Below are 24,603 nucleotides of genomic sequence, written 5' to 3' on the forward strand. Positions count from 1 at the left end.
GGGGTTCCATCTCATGACCTGAGCCGAAACTAAGAGTTGGTCACTTAACTGACTGTGCCACCCAGGTGCCCCTATCTGTGTGCATTTACTTTTTCATGGAACCCGGTAGAGAGTTTGGCTTCTACACATTTATAGAAGTTTGGGAGTACCTGATGTATGCATAGTTCCTAATGAGAATATTTATCATCTCTGTAGTACTTAGTATTTCCTGAGTATTCAGCTGAACTGACTAGCTGGCAGCCAATTTACAAATGGAAATGTGGCTGTACTAGTTCCTTCTGCTTTGAAAGCTGGTGTAAAAATACAACTGTATCATTAAATGCTGATGTCCATTAATTTCACAGTGAAGCCTTGCTATTGTGGATATTATCAGCTGAATCTCTTAGTATCTCTTAGTAGTGTTGGCCTTTGGAATTTCTTTTGGTTCTTGTTCAGCAACATCAGGAAGTTACAACTTTTGTACTGGAGATTTTTTTCTTAAAAGAGACAAGATGGTGACAGTGGCTAAGCATACATATTCATCATCCATATGTTTCATTTGCTATCATTAAGTGTATAGTGGAGAGGTGTGCAGGTTACCTGAAATTGAGGTTATCCTGTGTTTCGCTCATCTGGACGCTGCTCTAAGTACTTATTTGTTAAATTGGCCTACTCTGCCAGACTATCCTGTCCTTAAGGTGACTTTTATGGAAAGGGGAGTGTGAGATCTGATTTATAAACTGCTTTGTTAGAAAGTAATAGCCTGAAATATTTATAAGTTTTAAGTTTCAAATTTTCCAAGTCTTAGTTATATTAGAAGTGTTCAATGTGTTGTTCTTGGTAACAACTAAAATAATGAAATTCTAAGGAATCTGGGATTTACACCGTTAAATATCATTCTTTTCCATTCCTTTACTATGCTGTTCATTATGTATTTAGGTTAGATTGTTTTCTTTTTGGCTGTTCTCACTTGATTAAAATTTTTTTTTTTTTTTTTTTTTTTTTTGAATAATTGATGTATTGGGCAGAGGCAGAGAGAGTCTTAAACACACTGCTGAGTGCAGAGCCTGACACGGGGCTTAGTCCCATGACCGCGAGATCACGACCTGAGCCGAAACCAGTACTTGGCCATGCAGCAGACTACGCTACTCAGGCGCTCCTTGATTAAAATTATTCTTAACTATCAGTCTCCACTTACTGAAGTCCTGGTGTTCCCATTTTTGAGCCTTCATAATACGAATACTTTGTATCTCTCTGAGAGAACAGAGTATTGTTAGCCTCTGCCCTTCAAATGAAAGCTCAGATGTTCAAAAGTGTCTTGGAAACTTAACGTACTTTACAGTACCTCCTACAGTACTTTCTAGAGGATAAGCAAGTATTTCTTTTATTCATTTAACAAACCTATATGAGTGTCTATTATGTGCCAGGCATAGTTAAGATCTGGGCATATTTCAGTGAACAGAGAAATTTTGAGAGATTTTGATTGTTTTTGAGCATATGCCATGCATCTGGCATATAGTTGTGATTTCGTCTCTCTTGCTAAAAATTAGGAGGAAACATGTATAAATCTCAGACAGCGTGAGGACATGTTTCCTTAACATCAAAGGGATGGTATCCTGAGTATAAGCCCTAAACAGTACCCTGAACCATCTAGAGACCATCTTAATTGGTCAGGTCAGTGGGACCCCATTATGGTTCCCTCTGAATCATACTTAGCATTTCTCAAATATTAACCATGCGTAATAATTACCTACAGAGCTTGTTAAAGGTGCCTGTAGCACTTATCTGCAGTTTCAGGGACATAGTAGGTTCAATAAATATTGAATCAGAGAGTGGAGAAACAGATTGTGGGAGAAGTTGTTTTGTTTTGTTTTTTGTTCTTAGATTTTGTTTTTGGAATGCCTGGGTGGCTCAGTTAGTTAGGCGGCCGCTTTCATCTCAGGTGATGATCCCAGGACCGGTCCTGGGATCAAGTCCCACATGAGGCTCCTTGTTCAGTGGGGAGCCTGCTTCTCCCACTGCTTAAGTGCACGCGCTCGCTCTCTTTCTGGCAAATAAATAAATACAGTCTTATGTTTTTAAGTAATCTCTGTACCCCCATGGGGCTTAAACTCAGAACCCTGAGATCAAGAGTCTCATACTCCACTGACTGAGCCAGCCAGATATCCCTGGAAAAGGATTTTTTTTTTAACAGCTTTAAGGAGATAATTGACATACATAAATTGTCACCTTTTTAAAATATACAGTTCATTGGTTTTTGTTTTTGTTTTTTTTTTTAAAGATTTTATTTAATTGACAGAGAAAGAGACAGCCAGAGAGAGAAGGAACACAAGCAGGGGGAGTGGGAGAGGAAGAAGCAGGCTCATAGCGGAGGAGCCTGATGTGGGGCTCGATCCCATAACGCCAGGATCACGCCCTGAGCCGAAGGCAGACGCCCAACCACTGTGCCACCCAGGCGCCCCACAGTTCATTGGTTTTTAGTGCGTGTACAGAGTTGTGCAACCATCACCATAATCTGATTTTAGAATATTTGTTAACTGGTAAACAAGAACCTAACGTGATCTTGTTTCACTGTCCCAACCATGCTGGCTTCTTTTAAGCTTGTTGTGAATACCAAACTTCAGGCACACTAACTCCCATCCAACCCTTTACCTGGCCATCTCCCATTTTATACTTCTAAGAATTAACCATGCTTCTTCATCAGAAAAGCTTTCCTTAATGACTCTCTAAAAGATAGATTGGGTTGTCATAATTGGACCCTCTCAGCACTGGTCTCTCCTTCCTCACTTCTGTTTGTTTGTTTTTAAATAGGCTCTATGCCCAGTGTGGAGCTGACTGTGGGGCTTGAATTGAGGACCCTGAGATTGAGACCTGAGTTGAGATCAAGAGTTGGACACTTAACCAGCTGAGCTACCTAGGCGCCCTCATCACGTGTTATTTATTTGCAGGCAGCCACCGTGCTGTAAGCTATGAGAGCAGGAATTATTTATTTAGTTTTGTCTTGTTAGATACCATAAATATTGAATGGATCGATAAATAGTAGCTTTAGTACTGGATAAGGTTATGCCCATATATAAAGCACATTATTTTGGTTTTGTGTTTTTATAATTTTTTGGGTTAAGGAACAGTTACATATCTTTGAAGGCAAAGGGCAAGAAACAAGGAGACCTAAAGAACTTGAAAATGTTACAAGCATTAATTCAAGGCTGTATTGTGGCAAAGGATTAGTAGTAGCAGTTTTGGAGGATTAGGGTGAAGAAGGAAAACAAATTTTATTAGTTGATGGTAGTATTGCTGAAGAAAACATATGTTTGTTGCCCAACTTTCATATCTTACTCTGTGGTCTCTTCACCTTAAAAATTAGTTTCGAGGATGGGTAAGTTGATGGGGATTAAAGAGAGTGCACTTACCATGATGAGCAATACACAGAATTGTTGAATCATATATTGTATACCTGAACCTAATACAGTATTGTATGGTAACTAACTGGAATTAAAATTAAAAACTTATTAAAAAAAACACAAAAAAAATTGGTTTCAAAGGAGGGATTCAATATCCCTGGTAGGGATATCCCCATTCTAACCTCCCAAGGGGGTATAGGGAAAAAATTACATCTTTTTTTTTTTTTTAAAGATTTTATTTATTTGATACAGAGAGCACAAGCAGCCAGAGTGGCAGGCAGAGAGAAAGGGAGAAGGAGAAGCAGGTTTGCTGCTGAGCAGTGACCCAGACGCGGGGCTCGATCCCAGGGTCCTGGGATCATGACCTGGGTTGAAGGCAGACGCTTAACCAACTGAGCCACCCAGGTGCCCCTACATCTTTATTTTTATGAATTTCTGAATGAATCTAGTAAGATGGTCCCAGACTTACTTAGGATGGTTCAATTTATGGTTTTTAGACTTTATGATACTGTGAAAGTGGTATGCATTCAATAGAAACCATACTTTGAATTTGGATCTTTTCCCAGACTAGCAGTATGCGATATGACACTCTCGTGATGTTGCTGGGCAGCAGCAGTGAGGCAGCTCCCAGTCAGTCAGGTGATCACAAGGATAAACAACTGGTGTATTTACAACCATTTTACACCCATACAGCCATTCTCTTTTTCCCTTTCAGTACTGTATTTAATAAATTACATGAAATATTGAGCACTTATTATAACATAGGCTTTGTGTTAGACGATTTCTCCCAACTGTAGTTTAAGTGTTCTAAGTACAATTAAGGTAGGCTAGGCTAAATAATGATGTTCAGTACATTATGAGTATTAAATGCATTTTTGATTTAGGATATTTTCAGTTTAGGATGTATTTAACAGGATATAACCCCATGGAAAGTTGAGGAAAATCTGTATTTCTATTATAAATGTACGCAACAAATCTCCACTAGTTGAGCAGTACCTATGGCTTTATCACTAGTAGAAATAAACAGATATTTCCATAACACACTATTGTTGCAGATACCTCAGAATATTGTTTACACTCATAACTACTTCATAATTAATAGTCCAATTAGATCTGCCCCTATATCTCATTAATTAAAGAACATGTACTTTACTGTGTCAAAATTAAATAATCTTAGTGTGGCTGAATTTCCCTGTAATTGTTTTCCTTTATAATGCTATGTGATCTGTGGCACCAAAAATATTTAGACATGTTGGTGTAGGAGTTACTCCACCTCCACTCCCCAAATCATTTAGACAAGTTCTTTGTCATTGTGGCTAAATACATTTGATGCAAGGTTGGTCAGCTACTCAGTAGATTTCCAATATTTATTTCCTTTTCCCTTCCTAGCCATGTTTAAGTCTCAGTTACTTCCATGCTTGTTAATGCCCCCCCCCAGGCATGTGAGATTGTAAAAGTGGGAAAATCAGCCAGTTAAAAAAAGTTGAACAGTTTGAGGAAAGAATTAAAAGTGAATTAAAAGATTGAATTAATGTATCTAAAATTTCTTGGTATCACATCAGCATTACTTTGATTGCCATCCCTACAGCTAAAATTGTGGTCTTTTCTCAGTTATTTCATGTCTGAAACAGTTGTCAGTGTGGAGAAATCAGTGTAGTCTGTGTTTGTGTTTATAGTTCTAGGTATTCCACGTGTCTGTTTATTAAACCTGATTCTCCTCTTCCTTACAGTAGCCAGATAGCATTGACTGTCTTGTCTTTAATGAAAATGCCCTGAATCTCAAACCATTTCAGAGGTATTTCTGCAAGTTATAAATCCAAAGGATTATGGATAAAAATCCTGTGTTACTGGCCTTTTAAAGTCTGAATTTTTTGCTTTTTATTTATTTTTTTTTAAGTAGGCTTCATGCCGAGCGTGGAGCCCACTGCGGGGCTTGAACTCGACACTGAGATCAAGAGTTGGATGCGTAACTGATTGAGCCACTCAGGCGCCCCTGAATTTGTATCTCAAGTGTGAAGTTGCAAGAGAAGAAAATAGATCGATGCTCTTAAATTTTTGATGGCAGGAGAAATCAAGTTTAGGTTATTAAATTCTAGGTACCTTGTATTCAAGTAAAATAGAGGCCACAAATCTAAGGAGCAATTATGGGCAAGAAAACTTAAGGAGAACGAGAGTTACACAGCAGTCTTGTTTATCAATAATTAATAGAAAACTAAGAGGTAATCCATTTTTAGTCCTGTGTCTCGTTCTCTTTCAAAGGGGCTGGAGATTTACAGTGAATCAGAATGTAGTTGAAAGTGTCTTGCATTACTGTTTTCGTAATGAATGCCATTAATAAGATGGAGCTTAATAAGTACTGACAGTTTTAGGTTAGAGGTTACAGTTAGATGTCTACAGCTTCCAGGAGTAATCAAATGAATGCAGTACCAGAAGGATTTGAGACTCAGGTATTTAAATTGAGAGTAGAGGGGTGTTTGAGAGTGCCCTTCTGTTAAAGTCTGGTAATTTAGGAGTTGGGGGGTGGGTTGCGGCGGGGATCAGCTAGATTGTACTAGACCAGATCTTATTTTCTACCCTCATAAAAAGGAACATAAAGATTGGATGATGATGGCTTGGCAAGTTTGAGAGACAGTGTCTTAAGAATGGAGGTGCTGTTAAAGCGCTGATTCAGTGCTCCTGATTTTTAGTTGTTCAGTGAAGACTTCGACATTAATGACCTAAAGATGGGAAGATAAGCGGCACAGGAAGAAACACATGCCTGTTAAGAATATCACTTGTAAACTTTCATAATTATTGGGCTAATTTGAATCAAAGATGAGTAGATGCTTCCTGATGATTTCATACTTGAAATACAGAGTGGTTTTGTTTTCCTTGTTTTGTTTTCCTTATGTGCCAAATCAAGCACTCCCCAGTTTGTTAGAGCCTCTAATCTGGCTTTTCATTCTTTTAATTCAGCAAATGTTACTGAGCATTTCCTGGGGGTAAGGCATTGTGCTGAATGCTGGGAATACAGAGTTGTGAACAAGACAAATACAGTGGCTGCCCATGTTGTATTAGTCAGGATTCTTCAGAGAAACAGAACCAATGGATGATTTAGAGATAAACAGAGATTTAATATGAGGCATTGGCTTATACCTGTAGAGGCAAAGAAGTACCACAGATTGAGGTGTGCAAGCTGGAGGCCTAGGAAAACCAGTGGTGTAGTTTTGGTCCCAAGCCTGAAGGCCTGAGAACCATAAGCATGGATAATTGAGGGCAGAAGATGGATGTCCCAGCTCTAGCAGACAGAGTTTTCCCTTTCTCTGCTTTTTAGTTTTATTCCCTTTTGTTCTATTCAAGCCCTCCACTTTGGGGAAGGTGATCTTCTTTATTTTGTCATTCAGGTGCTGATCTTGATTCAAATGCTAATCTCTGTAGACACCTTCACAGACAACCCCAAATAATGTTTTAGCAGCTATCCCAGCATCCCTTACCCCAATCAGTTTGATAGATAAGATTAACCATCACACTTCTCAAACTGACAGTCTGAGGGGGGACCTACATTAAACAAGTCTTCGTATTATTGTCCTAGTCATAGAAATGAAATACATTTGAGTGCTTTAATCTGAAGTGCATACTTACTATTTATTTACTTATTTATTTGTGAGAGAGAGAGAGAGAGCATGTGAGCACAGGCAGGAGGAGCAGCAGGGGAGAGGGAGAAGCAGGCTCCCCTCTGAGCTCAATCCCAGGACCCTGGGATCATGATCTGAGCCTAAGGCAGATGCTTAACCAGCTAAACCACCCAGGTGCCCCGAAGTGCATATTTATGATGATTATACTAATTTATGGTTCTTGGAAGTCCTTAGGTCTCATTAGCATTACTTAAAATATTTCAGTCATCTGTTGCTTTTCTAAGGTTTTTTTTATTTTCATAAAGAGATTCTCAGGGAAAAGAAATCCCTAGTGTCAAATTTCTAACTATAACACTTTAAAAAAATTATTTATTTGAGAGTTTGCAGAGCACTAGTAGGAGGGGAAGAGGGAGAGAATCTCAAGCAGACTCTGCTGAGCATGGAACCCGAAGCGAGGCTCCATCTCACAACCCTCAGATCACAACCTGAGCCAAAACCAACTTTGGACCACTCAGCTGACTGTGCCACCCAGCACCCCTCCAACCATGACACTTCTAATTGGTCACCATGTCATTGTCTCTTCCTTTGCCCACTCCCCGATTTCTACATTGCATATTGATGCCAAGGCTAATCTTAAAATGTTGATTGAACTATATCATGTCCCCCACCACACTCTACTGATAGTTTGCCCAGTTATTTATAGAATTTAAAGCTCTTTAGCCTGGCTTTCAAGAGTCTATAATACTGCCCTGAATTACAAGCCTCCTCGACTTTACTCTTAATAGGAGCCTGGAATTTATTCTTGCCCCTGTCTAGTGTGCCTTTGTCAGGATGTGACATTTCACAAGGCTTCTTTGGATAAATCTAATTACTGTTGATCTTTTGGTTTTCTGAATTCTTTTAGCCCTTTAGCGCTTTTCGTCAGCCCCAATGACTAGTGCATGTGTTATCTTACATTCTGCTTTTCATGTGTCTTAATTTTTTAACTAGGTTTATTTTGGATATGGGTTTAGAGGAAGGGGAATGAGAGCAAAGAGGTGGACCTTGCCTTCTCTTAGCATCTTCTTTAGAACTTAAGGTAGCTTTCTTATGCTTTAAGTAATGACAGTTACATAAATTTCAAACCCATTCTTCAACTTATGACTTACTTGATTGGTCAGGCATTGCTAGGTCTGAAAGCATTGATTTAAAACAAGTAAATGGAAAATGAGACCCTTGCACTTTTTTTTTTTTTTAACTTTCATCCATTAAATTACTTTCTTTTTCTGCTTGTTTTGAAACTTAGTAAGAGTAAGGTCCAAATCAGAGTTCTTTATTTAATCTCATAGATATTTGAGTACCTGCATTGTGTATGTACATTACTTTATCATTGTGTACTAGTATTACTAGCAACACCTATCATACTCAACATAAAAAAGGTCTAAAGATAATACATGAGTTTTTGTGTTGGTTGGTTTCAGATTGTCTGCAGATTTACATGATCTCAGAGCATCAGGTTAGTGCTTGCTCATTATCCAGGTTCTGTAAAGATATTTCAAACAAACAGTAAGGTCTGTCCTACTAGATGTAGAGACAGCACAAAGTGACAGCACCTGGATATTGTATTGTCAAGGGGTTTGATTGTGGATACAAGCAGTAGTCAGTGGCTGTAGGCATTCTGTGAAATGGACCGGTGTGGAACAGGCTACTTAAGGAAGATTTCTTTGGTGTCTGGGTATTAGGACTTTGGGGTTGAAAGTAGAGAGTTAGAAGCTCATTTGGAATAGAAGTGGAAAACACAGAGGTGAGGGTAGGATTTGGATAAGTAGTAGACTGTTCCTGGCTCCTAATCTGTGTGTACTAATGTCTGGATGAGTTTGAGAGATGGAACGCACAGATGGGGAGAGTGAGGTGTTAACTTTAGAGAAATAAGCTATATATTCCTTGAGACCAAAAGGAGGTATGAAAGATAGAAACACCTGTCACTTAGGTTTAAGGAGTTTTGGTACCAATCTCTATACAGCAGGAAGACCAAATTTAGAAATGCATGGTTTTTCTGTGGAGAAAAGTGGCTTTGAACATTTCTATTTTAGTTACTTTTTATGGACTGTTTATCTTTTTGATGTTGAGAATAGCAGATCTGTCTTAAACACTTACGCAATGACTCGATTCTTTTCTTTAGCGTGTATCTGAAATTCATCTAATTTTTTCCACTTTCTAATTATTATGGGAGTATTCTGTTAAAGGCTTATTTTGCAGATGACTTCTCAGAAAGTTCTTTATGAAGTCCTGTGTAATTGCATGAATATAGGAAGTACGAATTTGTGCCTTTTACATTTCAGGTTTGTATTTGGGTTTAGATGGATGGTTGTAAAATTTGCTCAGCTGTTACAGTTTTCTTAGTGAGGCATCCAGTGGAAATCTGTCCCTGGAGAGATGACATTTGGTCTGAGGAGAGTTGATTTTTGCTTTCCTTTTTTCACCTTTGACTTTTGGTGCTTTCTCACTGCCTTAGCTCTTTCTGGATTTGGTGGTTTTTTGAGTTTTGTTTTGTTTTTGGTTTAAAAAGATGGTTTATTAAAAGCATGGCGACAGGACCCGTGGGCAGAAAGACCTGCTGCCTGGATTTGGTGTTCTTGTATAGAATATTTCTTCTTCTTTAAAACCTAGATATATAAGGGATGCCTGGGTGGCTCGGTCGTTGACCATCTGCTTGAAGCTCAGGTCATCATCCCTGGGTCCTGGGATTGAGCCACACGTCGGGCTCCCATCTTGGCAGGAAGCCTGCTTCTCCTTCTCCCACTCCCCCCTGCTTGTGTTCCCTCCCTCTGTTTCTCTCTGTCAAATGAATGAATAAAAAATAAAAAAATAAAACCTAGATAAATTAGATGTATATCAAAAATCTCCTAATTTTTGTATTGGGTATTTATAATGGCAAGGATTGGTTTTGAAGTTCCTGAAAGCTCCCTAGCACAGAAGTACCTCTGCAGTTAAGAAGAAAAATGTGGGGCGCCTGGGCGGCTGAGTTGTTGTTAAGTGTCTGCCTTTGGCTCAGGTCATGATCCCAGGGTCCTGGGATCGAACCCTGCATCAGGGCTCCCTGCTCAGCGGGAAGCCTACTTCTCCCTCTTCCACTCCCCTTGTTTGTGTTCCCTCTCTCGCTGGCTCTCTCTCTGTCAAATAAATAAATAAAATCTTTAAAAAAAGAAGAGGGAAAATGCAAGAAAAAGAAAGTAAACAAAAAAGGAAAGAACATTATTACCTATTTATTTTGTTCATCTTTTATCTTTTGATATTATTATTTGTTATATTTATCCATCCCTTCCTATGCCTACCTCCAGCCCCAAAAACCCACCACTGTGAGTCTTTCTTTCAAGTAAATGCTTGAATGAAGGTGAGGGGTGTTAATTCCTATTAGATGGAAAACATAGGCTGGAAGAGAGAAAATAACAGCTGCTTTGTATACAGTTTAGGTACAGTAAGTTCTAGACCAACTCTGCCATTGGCATTTCTGTTTCTTAGGGTAGTGGGTAAGATCTCTGAAAGGTTAAGCAGAAAATTTTCCCATCAGGATACCTTTTTCTGCAAAAGGGTGTGAAAATTGATTCCTTTTTGTGTGTTTGGTGGCAGTTATTTGTTAATCGTGTTTGCAAAGTAGTTCTCAAGAACAGTTGGAACAGAAGTATAGGAAGGAGTAGGATTTTTTTTTTTTTTAAGATTTATTTATGTACTTCAGAGAGACAGAGTGAGCCTGGGGCAGGGCAAAGGGAGAGGGAGAATCTGAAGCAGACTCCACATGCTAAGTATGGAACCCGAAGCAGGGTCCATCTCAGAATCCTGAGATCCGGACCTGAGCTGAAACCAAGAGTCAGATGCTTAACCAACTTGACACCTAGGCGCCCCGAGGGTGAACTTTTTATACTAGTTCCTTTTTTTTTTTTTTTAATTTTTTAAAAGAATTTATTTATTTATTTGACAGAGACCACAAGCAGGAGGAGAGGCAGGCAGAGGAAGAGGGAAAAGCAGACTCCCTGGGCCCAACGTGGGGCTCAATCCCAGGACCCCGGGATCATGACCTGAGCTAAAGGGAGGTGCTCAACCTACTGAGGCACCTAGGCACCCCTGTACTAGTTCCTTTTTAATCTTTTACTCTCATAACATGATTTTAGAGAGCATATTCCTTGTATCTGAATATGGGATCACCTATGTAGTAGTTAACTTTGCATTTCCTAGAAAAATACTAAGTTTTAACCCCACATACTCTTTTTTTTTTAAGATTTTATTTATTTGAGGGAGAGGGAAAAGCAGACTCCCCACTGAGTGGGGAGCCCATCGCAGGGTCTATCCCACAACCCTGAGATCATGACCTGAGCCACCCAGGCGCCCTACACACACTCTAATTTTTTTTTTTTTAAGATTTTATTTATTTATTTGACAGAGATAGAGACAGCCAGCGAGAGAGGGAACACAAGCAGGGGGAGTGAGAGAGGAGGAAGCAGGCTCATAGCGGAGGAGCCTGATGTGGGGCTTGATCGTGGGGCTGGATCCTAGGACTCCGGGATCACGCCCTGAGCCAAAGGCAGACGCTTAACCGCTGTGCCACCCAGGCACCCCCACACACTCTAATTTTAATCTTGATTTTCTTTTAAGTAATTGGCTTATCAACAAAACAACATACTAGAGCAAAATTTTAAAAAAGAAGTAGCACTAAAGAGTTTCCCACTGGACTAATGATTGTTAATGCTTTTGCCACAGATTTTTTTAAGCCTTTTTCCCTTTTCTGAATATTTTTAAAACATAAAGTTGTCAAAAACTGGTAAATCTTGTATCAGTTTTTGTTGAAGTTAACAAAGAAATTACTCCACTGGCTTTTAAAATAACTTTTTCTTAAATTTTTTTTTTATTGGCCAATTTTATTATCAAGCAGAATCTAGTTAAGTTTGAAATTTAAATGGTAGTGGTTATTTTTAGGGAAGTACCCTTACCAGAATTTTAGGCATATAGAAACTTGAAGTCATTTATTATAGTGATTCCCAATCCTTGGAATGTCTAAAATTAAAAGTTAGCTATTCTTGAGTTTGGGGGGGGGGTTAAATAGTATATTTACCCACAGTAATAAAGCATTGGATAATTAAAACAGGGCTCCAATTAAAAGCACATGTCATCTTTGTAGTAATATTGGTTACTTTTGGTAGTCAAATTAAGCAAAACTGTGACTCCTTTTTTAAAAAAAGAACAAGTAATTATCGATTAAGTACAAGTTGGTAGTAAATGGGACAGGAGTTCTAATAAAAGGGGTCTTTGCTTTGTAAGATTAGTATAGTCTCCTTCATTTCTTCAGTTAGGAAGTGTAGTATCAGGTGAGATTAGGGAACTTGCCAGAGGTCATGGAATCAGTGGCAGATGGATATAGAATTCAGATGCTCTGGTAAGAGGAGTGTTAAGGTTACTGTGCAAGTTCTATTTTAATATGACAGTGGGGCCACTTGATAGAAGAAACTCTCCTTACCCTTATTTTATGTTGGGCATTATAGTCAGTCCGTGGATTCATCATCTGAATAGAGGAAGACTTAACCTTAAATAAAACCTAACTGGGGCACCTGGCTGGCTCAGTCAGTGGAGCATGCCAGTCTTTTTTTTTTTTTTTTAAGATTTTATTTATGTGACACAGAGTGAGGTGTAGCACAAATAGGCAGAGAGAGGGAGAAGCAGACTCCCCGCTGAGCAAGGAGCCTGATGTGGGGCTCGACCCCAGGACCCTGGGATCATGACCTGAGCCTAAGGCAACCACTTAACTGACTGAGCCACCCAGGCGTCTCGAGCATACTGCTCTTGATCTTGGGGTTGTGAGTTCCAGCCCCGTGTTGGGTGTAGAGATTACTTAAAATGTAGCTTAAAAAAAAAATGGTACCCTTATTTATTTATTTATTTTTAAAGATTTTCTTTATAAGTAATCTGTATACCCAGTGTGGGGCTCCAACTCATAACCCGGAGATCAAGAGTGGCATGCTCCACTGACTGGTCAGCCAGGTGCCCTTATGGTAACTTTGAAAAATAAATAGATTAGGAAAACTATTTCATTATTAGAGCTTAAGAATTTTAGAAATCTAGTGATAATTAAATGATAATAACCTTTTCATAAAGCTCTCCCTTTTCCCCTTTTATTCTGTTAGGTGGTATGGTCAGGAAAAAGACTACAATGTGCTAGTTATGGATCTTCTTGGACCCAGCCTTGAAGACCTCTTCAATTTCTGTTCAAGAAGGTTCACAATGAAAACTGTACTTATGTTAGCTGACCAGGTATGTGAAATTTTGATGAAAATAATAAATTAGGAATACTAATAATTCAGCTGTAATATAAATTTTTATAAACCAGAGTATATATAATCCTGTGCTATGTAACCTTATGTTCAGCAAAAATAAAAAAAGTATAATAGTAGGTTGTACTCGTTCAAGTGTATTACGTTAATACGACTTAATACAGGTTTTCCTGTGGCATAGGACAGAAATGGATTATATTGGTTAACTCACCTGTAGTCTAGTTTTCAAGTTGTTCATCAGATGGAGTCTGTTTTAGTGAAGAATATAGCAGGTTTATTTTTAAGATTTTTGAAGAAAGGCTCAATATATAAACATGCTATGGGAGAGAATAACATTTTAAAAATTTTGATTGGATGTCGAAATAAAATGAGATGATACACTGGCATTTGAGGTAGAATTTTTTAAAGTATAAATTCAAAGGGTTAGAAAACTCTTCATTCTCTGATCAGCACCTGATATTCTAGTAAGATTAACATAAAAACTGGCTCAAGCAAATATTAGCAAATCACACTGTTTTATTTGTGGTACGTTAAGAACTCAAACATTGAAGGTTAAGATCCTCCTAATATGTTTTAACTAACATGTGACTGAATCCTAATCAGAGTTCATATTCTGTAGATTCTGTAACACATAGGTACTCATAAGTGAACATTTACTCAGGGCCTTCTGCTTTACTAAGCACTGGAGGGTGCAAAGAATAAGGACTCTAGTCCCTTTCCTCTAAGAATGTACAGTTTAGTAGAGAAAAATGGAAAAAATACGAGGTGCAAGGTTTTGTGATAGAAGTCTATATTGGGTACACTGGTAACATAGAAAAAATGTAGTTCTGGGAGGGGGGTTGCGATAAAGCAGTGGTTTAAGGAGGTAGCAGCTAAGTCTTGGTGTTGTAGATGGTAACACTTGAAGGTAAGTAGTGTGTGCCATTTATTACCTTTTGCCACACCTTTTCCCAATGAATCGGTCCTGGTTTAATGATGGCTATCACTTAGCCTAGGACAAATAAGTACATTAAGTTAGAGAAATGTTTTGTTTTTCTTCCTTTACTAAAGTACAAGTTGCTGCTCTAACTAAAGGTGCTATTTGGACATCGTACACATCTACTTCCTTGAAAGTATAAATAGTTTAAGCTAGAGATTATAGATTTGGCTTCAAGAGACATTTGTCAAAGTTCAGAATCTGTATGGTAATATAAGCTCTAGGGAAAGTGGGGACAAATAAAAAATAGAATCCTGACACATACTACTGAGAAGAGCAAGAACATATGGGTAGAAAGATAAAGTTAGTCTCTGGATATTGAAAACATTTTCAGATACTTATAAGTATCTTATAGAAAAGATAGACATATTTGATAATTATAACTATTCAGGAAGTGATGGAAAAAAGTGATGCCATAGTAATGATGGTTTTTTAAAATTTGTTTACATAACAAATGACGTAATAATTGTTACATGCAAAGAATTCTTAAAATCGATAAGAAAAGGACAAGCCAAAAGAATAATGGACAGAGTACAATTGACAGTTCCAAAACAGTAAATGAGCAGACTTTTAAACTGTTAGTGAAGAAGTGAGGTCAGTACTTGTCATACTGGCAAAATTTAGAAGGAACTAATGTAAGTTTGCTAATAGGAAAAAAAAACTCTTCATGTACTGTTGGAAAATGAATTGTTAGAGCCTATTTTTAAAGACAATCTGGTGCCACCTATCAAAATGATAGCTGCTTCAACCCAGCCACTCTCCCTACAGTTGTATGGGGCTTATAGCCCATAAAAATCACTGTAGGTAAGGATGCGTTTAATTTAAATATGTTAATAGCATTATTGTTTACAGTGGGAAAATGTTGAGAACAGTGGGAATAATGGTTGGGGAAAACTTAATCTATACCATAGAAAATTTATGGCCATTAAAAGGAATGCTAAGACCTATACCATTTACTTGGCAGAATTTCCAAGAAATTAAGAAAATGTTGTTAGAATGACACATTTAACTAGTTAGGTTTTGAATGTGATTACTTGTGTGGAGAAAAAACATGGGAGACTAAAATAAAACCCAGCATGTGTATGTCCCCATGTTTTATGTTTATGTTGTATGCTATTAACTTTCAGGAATGTTTAGTTAAAAAGAAGCAAACAAGAATGAAATGAATTACGATGCTTTTATTCCAGTTTAAAACAGTAACGGCTTATATCTTTCAATTGGTCAGTATTCCCATTCCCAATTATATGTGTGTCTTGAGTTGATGAGTGTGTGTAAATAAGAGCATGGAAATGGGTAATGCCAGGCTGTTGTAACACAGGTTACCTTGGGCAGAGAATTGGGTGTGGAAAGTTGATGATTTAGCTCTAACTGAAACAGTTCTAAATTTACTACTTTTGTAATTGAAAAATTACGAACACCAGTTCTTCCTACCAGGTTAGATGTTGTTAGATTTATAATCAATACTAGATCATGCCAAAGAATGGGGCAGGTTTATGCTTCAGTATCCATCAAACTAGAGATAAATGGAGAGCCTGGTTGCCCTTTATATTTAATTTTGTCTAGCACTTGTCTTTGTGAACTCTAAATGAAGTTGTTAAAATATACCTGTGATCTTGAAAAATAATTGAGATGTTGAAATAATTGAGAAATAACTATATGTTGCTTTTTCTTGTGTCACAATTCAAATTACATAATTATCTCTCACCCCCTCCTTTTTCTTCCAGATGATCAGTAGAATTGAATATGTGCATACAAAGAATTTTATACACAGAGACATTAAGCCAGATAACTTCCTAATGGGTATTGGGCGTCACTGTAATAAGGTTAGTCAAATGTTTGCATGAAAGAGCAAAGAGTAAAAACTCCAAGAATTGCTTTGATAAACTTTCAGTCTTTAAAAAGTCATAGGAAATTGTATTTGCTGTTGATGATTGCTTTAAAAGATTGTGCTAGAAGGACAATCAGCTAACTCTATTAACTTAGTAACTTGAAATAAATTTTCTCCCAACTTACCCAACCAAGGTTAATTATAGTATATGGAAAAAGAAAATTCCCAAGGGCTTTATAATGAAATGTAGTCATCTGTTATTTAATTATTAAACAGTTGTATCTGTTTTTCACTCATTCAGGTAATAAAAAACCCCATGTACTTTTTCCCTGAATGCTAACATCAGATTTTAATCTTTGTCACTGAAGTGTGGGTTTTTGTAATATATGTGCTTGTGCCAGCGTGGGAACCACTGACCCATCTGTCACCATGGCGTTAACATTTGCTGACTGATCATGATCATAATGAAAATTCTTCAGTCCTTGGATTTGTGTATTCAAAAGGATAACTTTTGGGCCTGCTTCAAAAGTAGTTGACAGTTTCTTACTTGGGTGCCAAGTTGGGTGGATTTTGCACCCCTCCTTCCCCTTTCAAAGGAAAATAAATAGTCAAGTGAAATGAACATTCATACAACAAAATTAGTATTCATTGGGGTCTCAGAATGGTTAAAATACTATGGGGTGATTGGGTTTTAGATAGTGACGCATGACTGCAGTTAGAAACTAATTGTGTTGAAATTTTTTCTGCAATGATTAGTTTTATTGAGTGAATTGCTTTATTTATCGATTCAATGTTGAGCTCGGGCAGACAGGCAGCATTGGCAATGCACTAAGCATGTTATGATCTGATGATCTGATAGAAATTCTCAACTTCAGGACAACTTGGGGTTTTTTGGTTTTTGTGGTTTTTTGTTTTGTTTTGTTTTTGGAAGGAAGATTCCCATTTGTTTTATTAAATCATTAGGAAATGTTTGGTGTTTTTAGGTCTGGCTATAAATGTTTACCTTTGTTTGCCTGTATGAATGCCAACTTGTAGCCATTACCATTAGAACTGGTGTTACTTGTTAATGCGTGAGACATTAATGTTGGTCTGACCAAGTTTTAGGAAATTAAATTTTTTTGTTGAAAGCTAAACTTCAAATAATGAAAGGTGTGTATATCTACATATAACTTACCTTGCCATTCCCAAATTGCATCTTTTTTTTTTTTTAAATATTATATAGCTTCTCTCTCTGAAGCATCCAGGTTCTTAATTGTTATGCAAAACCTGGTAATTTAATTGAAAAAAAAATTACTGGTCTTAATTTTTTGGGCAGTTTTGTCAGTTTGACCCTGATCTTTTGGCCATTTCCCAGCCCTCCTTCCCCATTTTCTTCCTGCCAAAGACCCATTATCCTCTTGCGATCTGTGTTCTGCATGTCAACATTGCAGTACATGGTTTTTGTCTTAAAATTAAATGATGACCTAGATAATAGCTCTTTGCTCCCCCCTCCCTTTAAAAATAGCTTGTTCATTACGTAGTTGTGTTAGGATGTCCAGTTTGCCCTGTGATGAAACTTTTTTAGGATCTTGTGTCCTCTCTAGAGATAATAATAATAAAAACAAATAACTGTGGAGCTGCTTGCTGTTAATACAGTTCAGAGAGACCCTAGGGTAGAAGTGCAGTGTTTCACTTAAGATTCAAATTCTAAATGTTGTTCTTGAACATTTTAGATTAGTGTTTTGTTTATGTAGTTGGTTTTTAGTGTTTTCTTTCTGTATTGTAGTTTGAAAAAACGCCAGTTTTCTGAGACTGGATTCTTTGGTAGCTTGTTCTAGTAGTTTTCTATTCACGGGGAAAAAAGAGTGGGGGGGCTTTTGAGGTTTTCTTTTTTCTTTTTTTTTTTTTTTTTTTAAGTCAAATTTCTTACTTGGAAAATTGTTCTGAATTTGATATTTAGGAGTGACCACTCCAATCTTAGTGAATTTGTTCATCTCTTCCAGTAATCAGCCCTGCATGCTTATGAAAACCAATTTTGAGGTGACTAAATGCCTTCTACCTCTTCCTTACTGAAGATTTTTTTCCCCTGTACAGTCTTTCTTGGGGGAAGGGCAGATTGTGATACCAAATACTGCAGAGCCAAATTCCCCATTTTTGATATAAAAATTGAAGAGCCAAATGTCACCATTGCTATCCCTGATTCAGGCAGTGACACAATATAGTGGCATTAAAAACTTGAGTATTTTCCAGAATTCAAATGTTCTTGAGCATGTGATTCTTATTTGGAAAACTGAGAAGCTACAGTGCTTGGTGGAAGAAGGATGGCATTTGGCTACCCTGTTCTTTCTCTAATGCCTCGGTGTTGCCTGTCTGCGCCGGCCATTGTTGCAATGTAAGCAATACTGTTTGATGCACTGCCACCCTCTATTGTCTGTTTAGTGTTTAGAATCTCCAGTGGGGAAGAGGAAAAGAAGCATGACTGTTAGTACTTCTCAGGACCCATCTTTCTCAGGATTAAACCAGGTCTGAAACTGTCTCCTATTCCAACCTCAATCCCAAATTCATGTGCTTTTCTTTTTTATTGTTTTATTTTGATTATTTTTGTTCTGTTTTAATTCTGGAGAATGTAGATCTTGCTCGAGCATCTCTTACGTTGGCATTATTCAGACATACTTGGCAAACATGTAACATTACTAAGATGGGTTTTTTTGTGGCTTTTGCTTAAAATTTGTAAAGTTTAGAGAAAATCTAAATGAAAACAGGATTATGTTGAGATCTCTAACATCCACATGAGGAAATGATATGTTGGTCGAGTATTGAAATTCTTTGTCTAATGGTAAACTTGAGAATAGACTGTTTAGTTTTTAAAAATGTATTTGGAGTTGCAGAACTTAATGCATGAAATATATCTAAATTCAGTTGCATCAGCGCTGTATGATGAATATATTCTGCCTCAACTCTCTTCCCCTTCCCTAGTGAACTTCAGGTAAGTGTAGATCAGATTTGAGATCTAGTGTTTCTAGAATTGATTTTCCTCAATCTGTGAATTCTCCAGCTTCAACCAAACGGCATGAGATGCTGAAAGAGCATTGTTTGCTCTGGCACTAGAAGACATTGCAGTCTAACAATATAACATTAACATTGAAGCACTTACCAATTACCAATTAATAACACATTAGATAAATTAAAGGAATGCATAACCTGATGATTTAGTGTTTGGCAGGCTAATAAGTACCCCAGTAATTTTCTTAAAAAATTTTTTTGTGTAGGTGGAACTCTTCACGTTTTCTTTTACTTTCATAGAAGTTAGTGAGCTTCATTAAGCTCTTGAGCAAATAAATGAATCTTCATCATTCAATTTAGTATATACTGAAAAGGAAGTATTGGCATGAGTAATCAAGAGAGAAAAGTTGTATTTGGTGTATGAGCATACTTTGTAGTTTCAAAGTGTGTTCCATACTTTGTACCACATACATCATCTGGGTGATCAGTTGATCCTTTTCCATACTGCCCAGCAGTATTCCAGGTACCATCTTCTCCTGCTGTTAAATAGATTTCCGAAATTCAACCTTACTGAAGAAATAACAGTTGTAACTGATTCTTAGTTGGGGGGTGGGGAGGGGGGTTGCTGGGTGATTAGGTACATTATCAAGCATCTAGTGCCCCATTTTGCTTATCCATTCATTCACACATTTATATTTTGTAGCATAATCGTTTAATAATTTCCATAAATTTTCTCTACATAAAGGTTAGCTGGGTTGTGAAGAAAAGTGATGTTGTGAATTTTTTTGGAAGGGCAAAGAGATGTGGCCCCTGGTTAAGAGAAAAATTGCTAGATACACTAACAACTAAAATTAGTGATAGTGTTTCTGAGGGAAGTGCACCGCTGCTGGATGGAGTTACTACCCCAGTATGTCCCACATTAACTCATTCCCACATGCCTTTGAAGAACAGGCTGCATTCTGTGAAACAGGCACTAATTTTACATGGAACACAAGATACAGATCCACAGGAAAGCAGCTTGACCCACCAAAGAAATGAGACTTCTTTTTGCATATGCAAACCTATAAAAAATACATTATCTTATGACTAACTGAATATTGACTTTTCCTTGTTTGGTTCTTCCTTTATATATTTACAGCTGTTTGGTTGTATCTTTGGTATCCTGTGGTGTCATGTAAACACTTCCATTATGTTTATATTTTTAAATTCAAAGCAGAGAGGGCTACTACAGAAGCTTGATAGGTACCAGAAGATGATGAACTACCAAGAGATTTAGATTTTTTTTTTATTTTGAAAAATCTTCCTCTTCAGTTGTTTGCTCTTAAAATAAGGTAGCTTTGTTTAGCAGTGAAATTATCTTTCCTGACTCTGTTTTTATAAGAGAAAACTTAAGAGTTGATTTGTTTTGTAGTTTTTTGTTTTGATATTAAAGTTGGAGATATTCGAGAAGTTCGTTTTTGTTTTCTTAATAAACTAATTTCATCCCTTAGAGTTGTGGAAGGAAAGAACTCTAGTGAACACTGAGTTTTTATAAAATAAATCTTTTAAAAAGGTTGTGAGAAAATGTCTGGTTATTGAGTTGCACATGGAGCTACTGAATGTAGACTTAGACAGGAATGAAACTATCAGTTATAATCATGTCAGAGTTGTTCCTATCTTCTCTATTTTGAAGTATTAAAAGAAGCAATCCCAGAAAATACCCTTTAAAAGAGGAGAGTCTGTGTCCTAATCTCCTTTTATTTAAAACCCACATAATTCTTAGGGATGTTTTAAAAAATACTATGAAGCTGGGTGTCCTTTTATGTCTGTTTTTGCCTTGTTTTCTTTTCAGTGTGACTCAGATTTTTGGTTTGCTTAACAGAAATGTATATTGCTCATTTTAATATTTGTATGCTGAGCCCATTTTCATATCAAGAGAAACTTAAGAGTGTGAGCTTTATTTCTCTTTGTGTTTTATAAGACTAACTTTCTCATAGACGTATAATAATGTGATTGCTGAGGAAGTGAATTTAATCTTACTAGAGAGCTCTCATCCAGTTGCATTTTACAAAAAATTTGATCTTCATTCTTTCATAGTAGACCAGGTGAAAATAAGTTACCTCGTTGTTACGTTGGTGACACAAGCTCAAACCTCTATGTCTTTCCCATCCCATGTCCAGTTAAGGTTAGGGTACAGTGCCTCCCTGGTGATAAGTGTTTTTCTTTTTCTTTTTCTTTTCTTTTCTTTCCTTTTTTTTTTTCTTAAGTACTCTCTATGCCCAACATGGAGCTCTTAATTCACACCCTGAGTTTAAGAGTCTCATGCTCTTCATGCTCTTACGACTGAGCCAGCCAGGTACCCCTCGATAGAAGTGTTTATCCTCCTAAGAGAGGCATTTGATCACATCTTTTCACCTAAATCAGTCTATTTATTCTTATACAGACCCTAGTAGACTAGGTGACAGGTTTCCTAGGACATCACAGATTATAAACAGGGCAGAAGAGACCCAAAGTCTACTTAATGGAAAGAAGAACTACAAAATGTAGGCATAACGGGGAAAAAAGTCTAGGGCTAAATGCTGTAAGTCCACATAGACCTGCCTTGTTGGATAATCTTTGTAAACTTAACTTTAATAAGTGAATTTATGATCAAGACTAAAATTTGAAGATTATTTTGCTTTAGAAGGTAGGTAAATATGAATATATTTTGGATTTTTTTCTTTTTCTTTTTTTTTTTTTTTTAAGATTTTATTTATTTATTTGACAGATAGAGACGGCCAGCGAGAGAGGGAACACAAGCAGGGGGAGTGGGAGAGGAAGAAGCAGGCTCATAGCGGAGGAGCCTGATGTGGGGGCTCGATCCCATAACGCCGGGATCATGCCCTGAGCCGAAGGCAGATGCTTAACCGCTGTGCCACCCAGGCGCCCCTTTTTTCTTTTTTTGATCAGAAACAGGTTTTTCCTTCTTTTAAGTGTTAATCTTGGAGAATAAACCTCACTCACTTTTAAAAATTAGCTGCATTATAAATGAATATCTTATTCCCTGTGACAGCACTAAACAGTATTTTGTTCTAAAATACTAATCTGGTTTTTAGTTAGCTCCTTTGAACTGCTATTTTTAAGTTATCTTGATATAAATAAATACTTAGTACTTTTTAAAGATTTTTTATCAACTTACTGTATTTCCCAGAAGTTTAACCTGATACATGGATAAATGTTAGTGGGAAGTAGTAGAATGTAATGCATGCTTTTTTTAAAAAAAAAATCCTCCTTTTTTGTTAATAAAAATCTTGGTTTTGTTGTCAATATCAAACTCTCAGAGTTATTTTAAATAGTGAACATTCTGTTGGCATACTGAATGAAGAATGACCTTTGTAAAATGGAAGAATTCCAGATAGTTTGCTTAGTTTTTGAAACCTCATGCTTGTTTACCAACAGTAACAGGATGTCAGATTTCATCATGGCACACAGCACACTTGTCACCTCTTGCTATCAAGCATGTATATATTTCTCCACTACTTTTCTAAGGACAGGCTCCTGAGTGTATAGTAAACTGGGCCTGTGAAGTTGGTTCAGCTCACAAGGATCAACCACTCAACTGTATTTTTTTTTAACTTGATTTATTGATGAGGACTGGTAGAAGCTTATTAGAGTGTTAAGTTTGTTCATGTTTTCTGCCTATGATACTTTATTTTGATATAATTAAACAAGATAGTAGAAATGCCATTTAATGAATAAAAAGCAGTTCAGTTGAATAAGGTTGGAAACCTAATATCCCTTTATTTTCTTTTAAAGTTATTCCTTATTGATTTTGGTTTGGCCAAAAAGTACAGAGACAACAGGACAAGGCAACACATACCATACAGAGAAGATAAAAATCTCACTGGCACTGCCCGATATGCTAGCATCAATGCACATCTTGGTATTGAACAGAGGTGAGTTTGAAAAATGAATGTGTTTATCGGATCCATAGCAAGAGTCGCTAAAGGGTTTTTTATGATATATAAAGACCTCTCTTGGCTGAGGATTTGAAGGACACTTGTTAATCCTTTTACCTGTTGGCTTTAGTCAGTGCTGAGAAGCCAATTAAATGAGAGATCTTTTATTTTCTTTGTTGAAGGTTGTCTCTTGGGGAGAAAATACTGCATGATGGAAAGTTAGCATACATGCAGTTTTATCTTGATGTTTATTTTTTTGCAGCTGGAGACAGTACTTATTTTCTTAATGCTGATCTTGGACTTTTTATATTTTAGTAATTTAAGTTTTGGAGAAGAATGTATTAGTTATTTATTTTCACAAGGAAAATGGTGTCTGAGTCCTGATGGACCAAGAGGGGGTTGGTGGGCCATCTCATGTTCTACCCTTTCACTCCTACATGAATTAATAGGATCTGGATTGAGGTAAACATTGTCATGATCTTTTTTCTTTTTCTGTTTTCCATTTTTTCTGGTTTTTCGTCTTCCTTCATCTTTTATCAGTCTGTTTTTGCTCCATAAAACAGGCATAGAAATGATAAATGATATGGTTTCAGGTTAGGGAACTTCAAGAGAAGAATTTTTTTTTTTTTTAAAGATTTTATTTATTTATTTGACGGAGATAGAGACAGCCAGCGAGAGAGGGAACACAAGCAGGAGGAGTGGGAGAGGAAGAAGCAGGCTCCTAGCGGAGGAGCCTGATGTGGGGCTTGATCCCAGAACGCCGGGATCACGCCCTGAGCCGAAGGCAGACGCTTAACCGCTGTGCCACCCAGGCGCCCCTCAAGAGAAGAATTTTAAGCTTGGAAATGTTATAGATGTTTAATTAGCTTTAACATGTTAATATATTTCAGCATCCCTCAAGTTCTTTTTTTTTTTTTTTTTAAGATTTTATTTATTTGACAGAGAGAGAGAGAGAGACAGCGAGAGAGGGAACACAAGCAGGGGGAGTGGGAAAGGAAGAAGCAAGCACATAGAGGAAGAGCCCGATGTGGGGCTCGATCCCAGGACCCTGGGATTGTGACCTGAGCCGAAGGCAGACGCTTAATGACTGAGCCACCCAGGCACCTCCCCCCGCCCCCGCCATCAAGTTCTTTTATAAGCTTCTGCAAAACTTAAAAGTATCCTACTACTTTGTTCTTCCATCTTCATTAACTTCATTTAGAAAGTTGTTGAGCTAAATCCTTTTTGCTCTTTAGAAATTAAATTGCAGGACTGTGTTGAATTTTATAATTTCGTATTCTGGGAGAAATTTTTGTTTAGAAGTACAACTCTTTATGAACTTTTTTTTTTTTTGAACTTTAAGCACCTTTCACAAGCCACCAAATTGCTCTTTCCCCTCACTTGAGAAAACTTCTTGTGTACCTGCCTTTCTTTCACGTTTTCCATAATAATTCCAGCTCATAACTTTACATTTTCTTTTGTAGCCGCCGAGATGACATGGAATCATTAGGATATGTTTTGATGTATTTTAATAGAACCAGCCTGCCATGGCAAGGACTAAAGGTAAATGAGACTCCCGTTACCAGTGTTTTGTTTTAAGAATAAAAATACATATTGGAGATGAACTC

The 24,603-nt window shown here is 37.2% G+C and overlaps 1 protein-coding gene across 6 annotated transcripts in view; it reads left to right on the top strand.

Moving 5' to 3' along the window:
- The window catches only part of CSNK1A1 (casein kinase 1 alpha 1), a 48,029-nt gene that overhangs the window by 8,540 nt on the left and 14,886 nt on the right, over window positions 1-24,603 (top strand). For 4 of the 6 annotated variants that reach the window (XR_004624275.1, XM_011223552.3, XM_011223551.3 and 1 more), the window contains exons 3-7: window positions 13,147-13,273; window positions 15,994-16,092; window positions 18,516-18,599; window positions 22,854-22,993; window positions 24,460-24,538. Coding sequence is in view for 4 of the 6 variants with exons in the window: in XM_011223552.3 (XP_011221854.1) it covers window positions 13,147-13,273; window positions 15,994-16,092; window positions 18,516-18,599; window positions 22,854-22,993; window positions 24,460-24,538 (529 nt within the window). In the remaining 2 variants the exon portion in view is untranslated. The remainder of the gene's footprint in view (window positions 1-13,146; window positions 13,274-15,993; window positions 16,093-18,515; window positions 18,600-22,853; window positions 22,994-24,459; window positions 24,539-24,603) is intronic. The other 2 variants (XR_004624276.1, XM_034656900.1) reach the window with 1 other exon arrangement.

This window comes from Ailuropoda melanoleuca, chromosome 3 (assembly GCF_002007445.2).
Source record: "Ailuropoda melanoleuca isolate Jingjing chromosome 3, ASM200744v2, whole genome shotgun sequence".
In the NCBI taxonomy this organism is placed as follows: domain Eukaryota; kingdom Metazoa; phylum Chordata; class Mammalia; order Carnivora; family Ursidae; genus Ailuropoda; species Ailuropoda melanoleuca.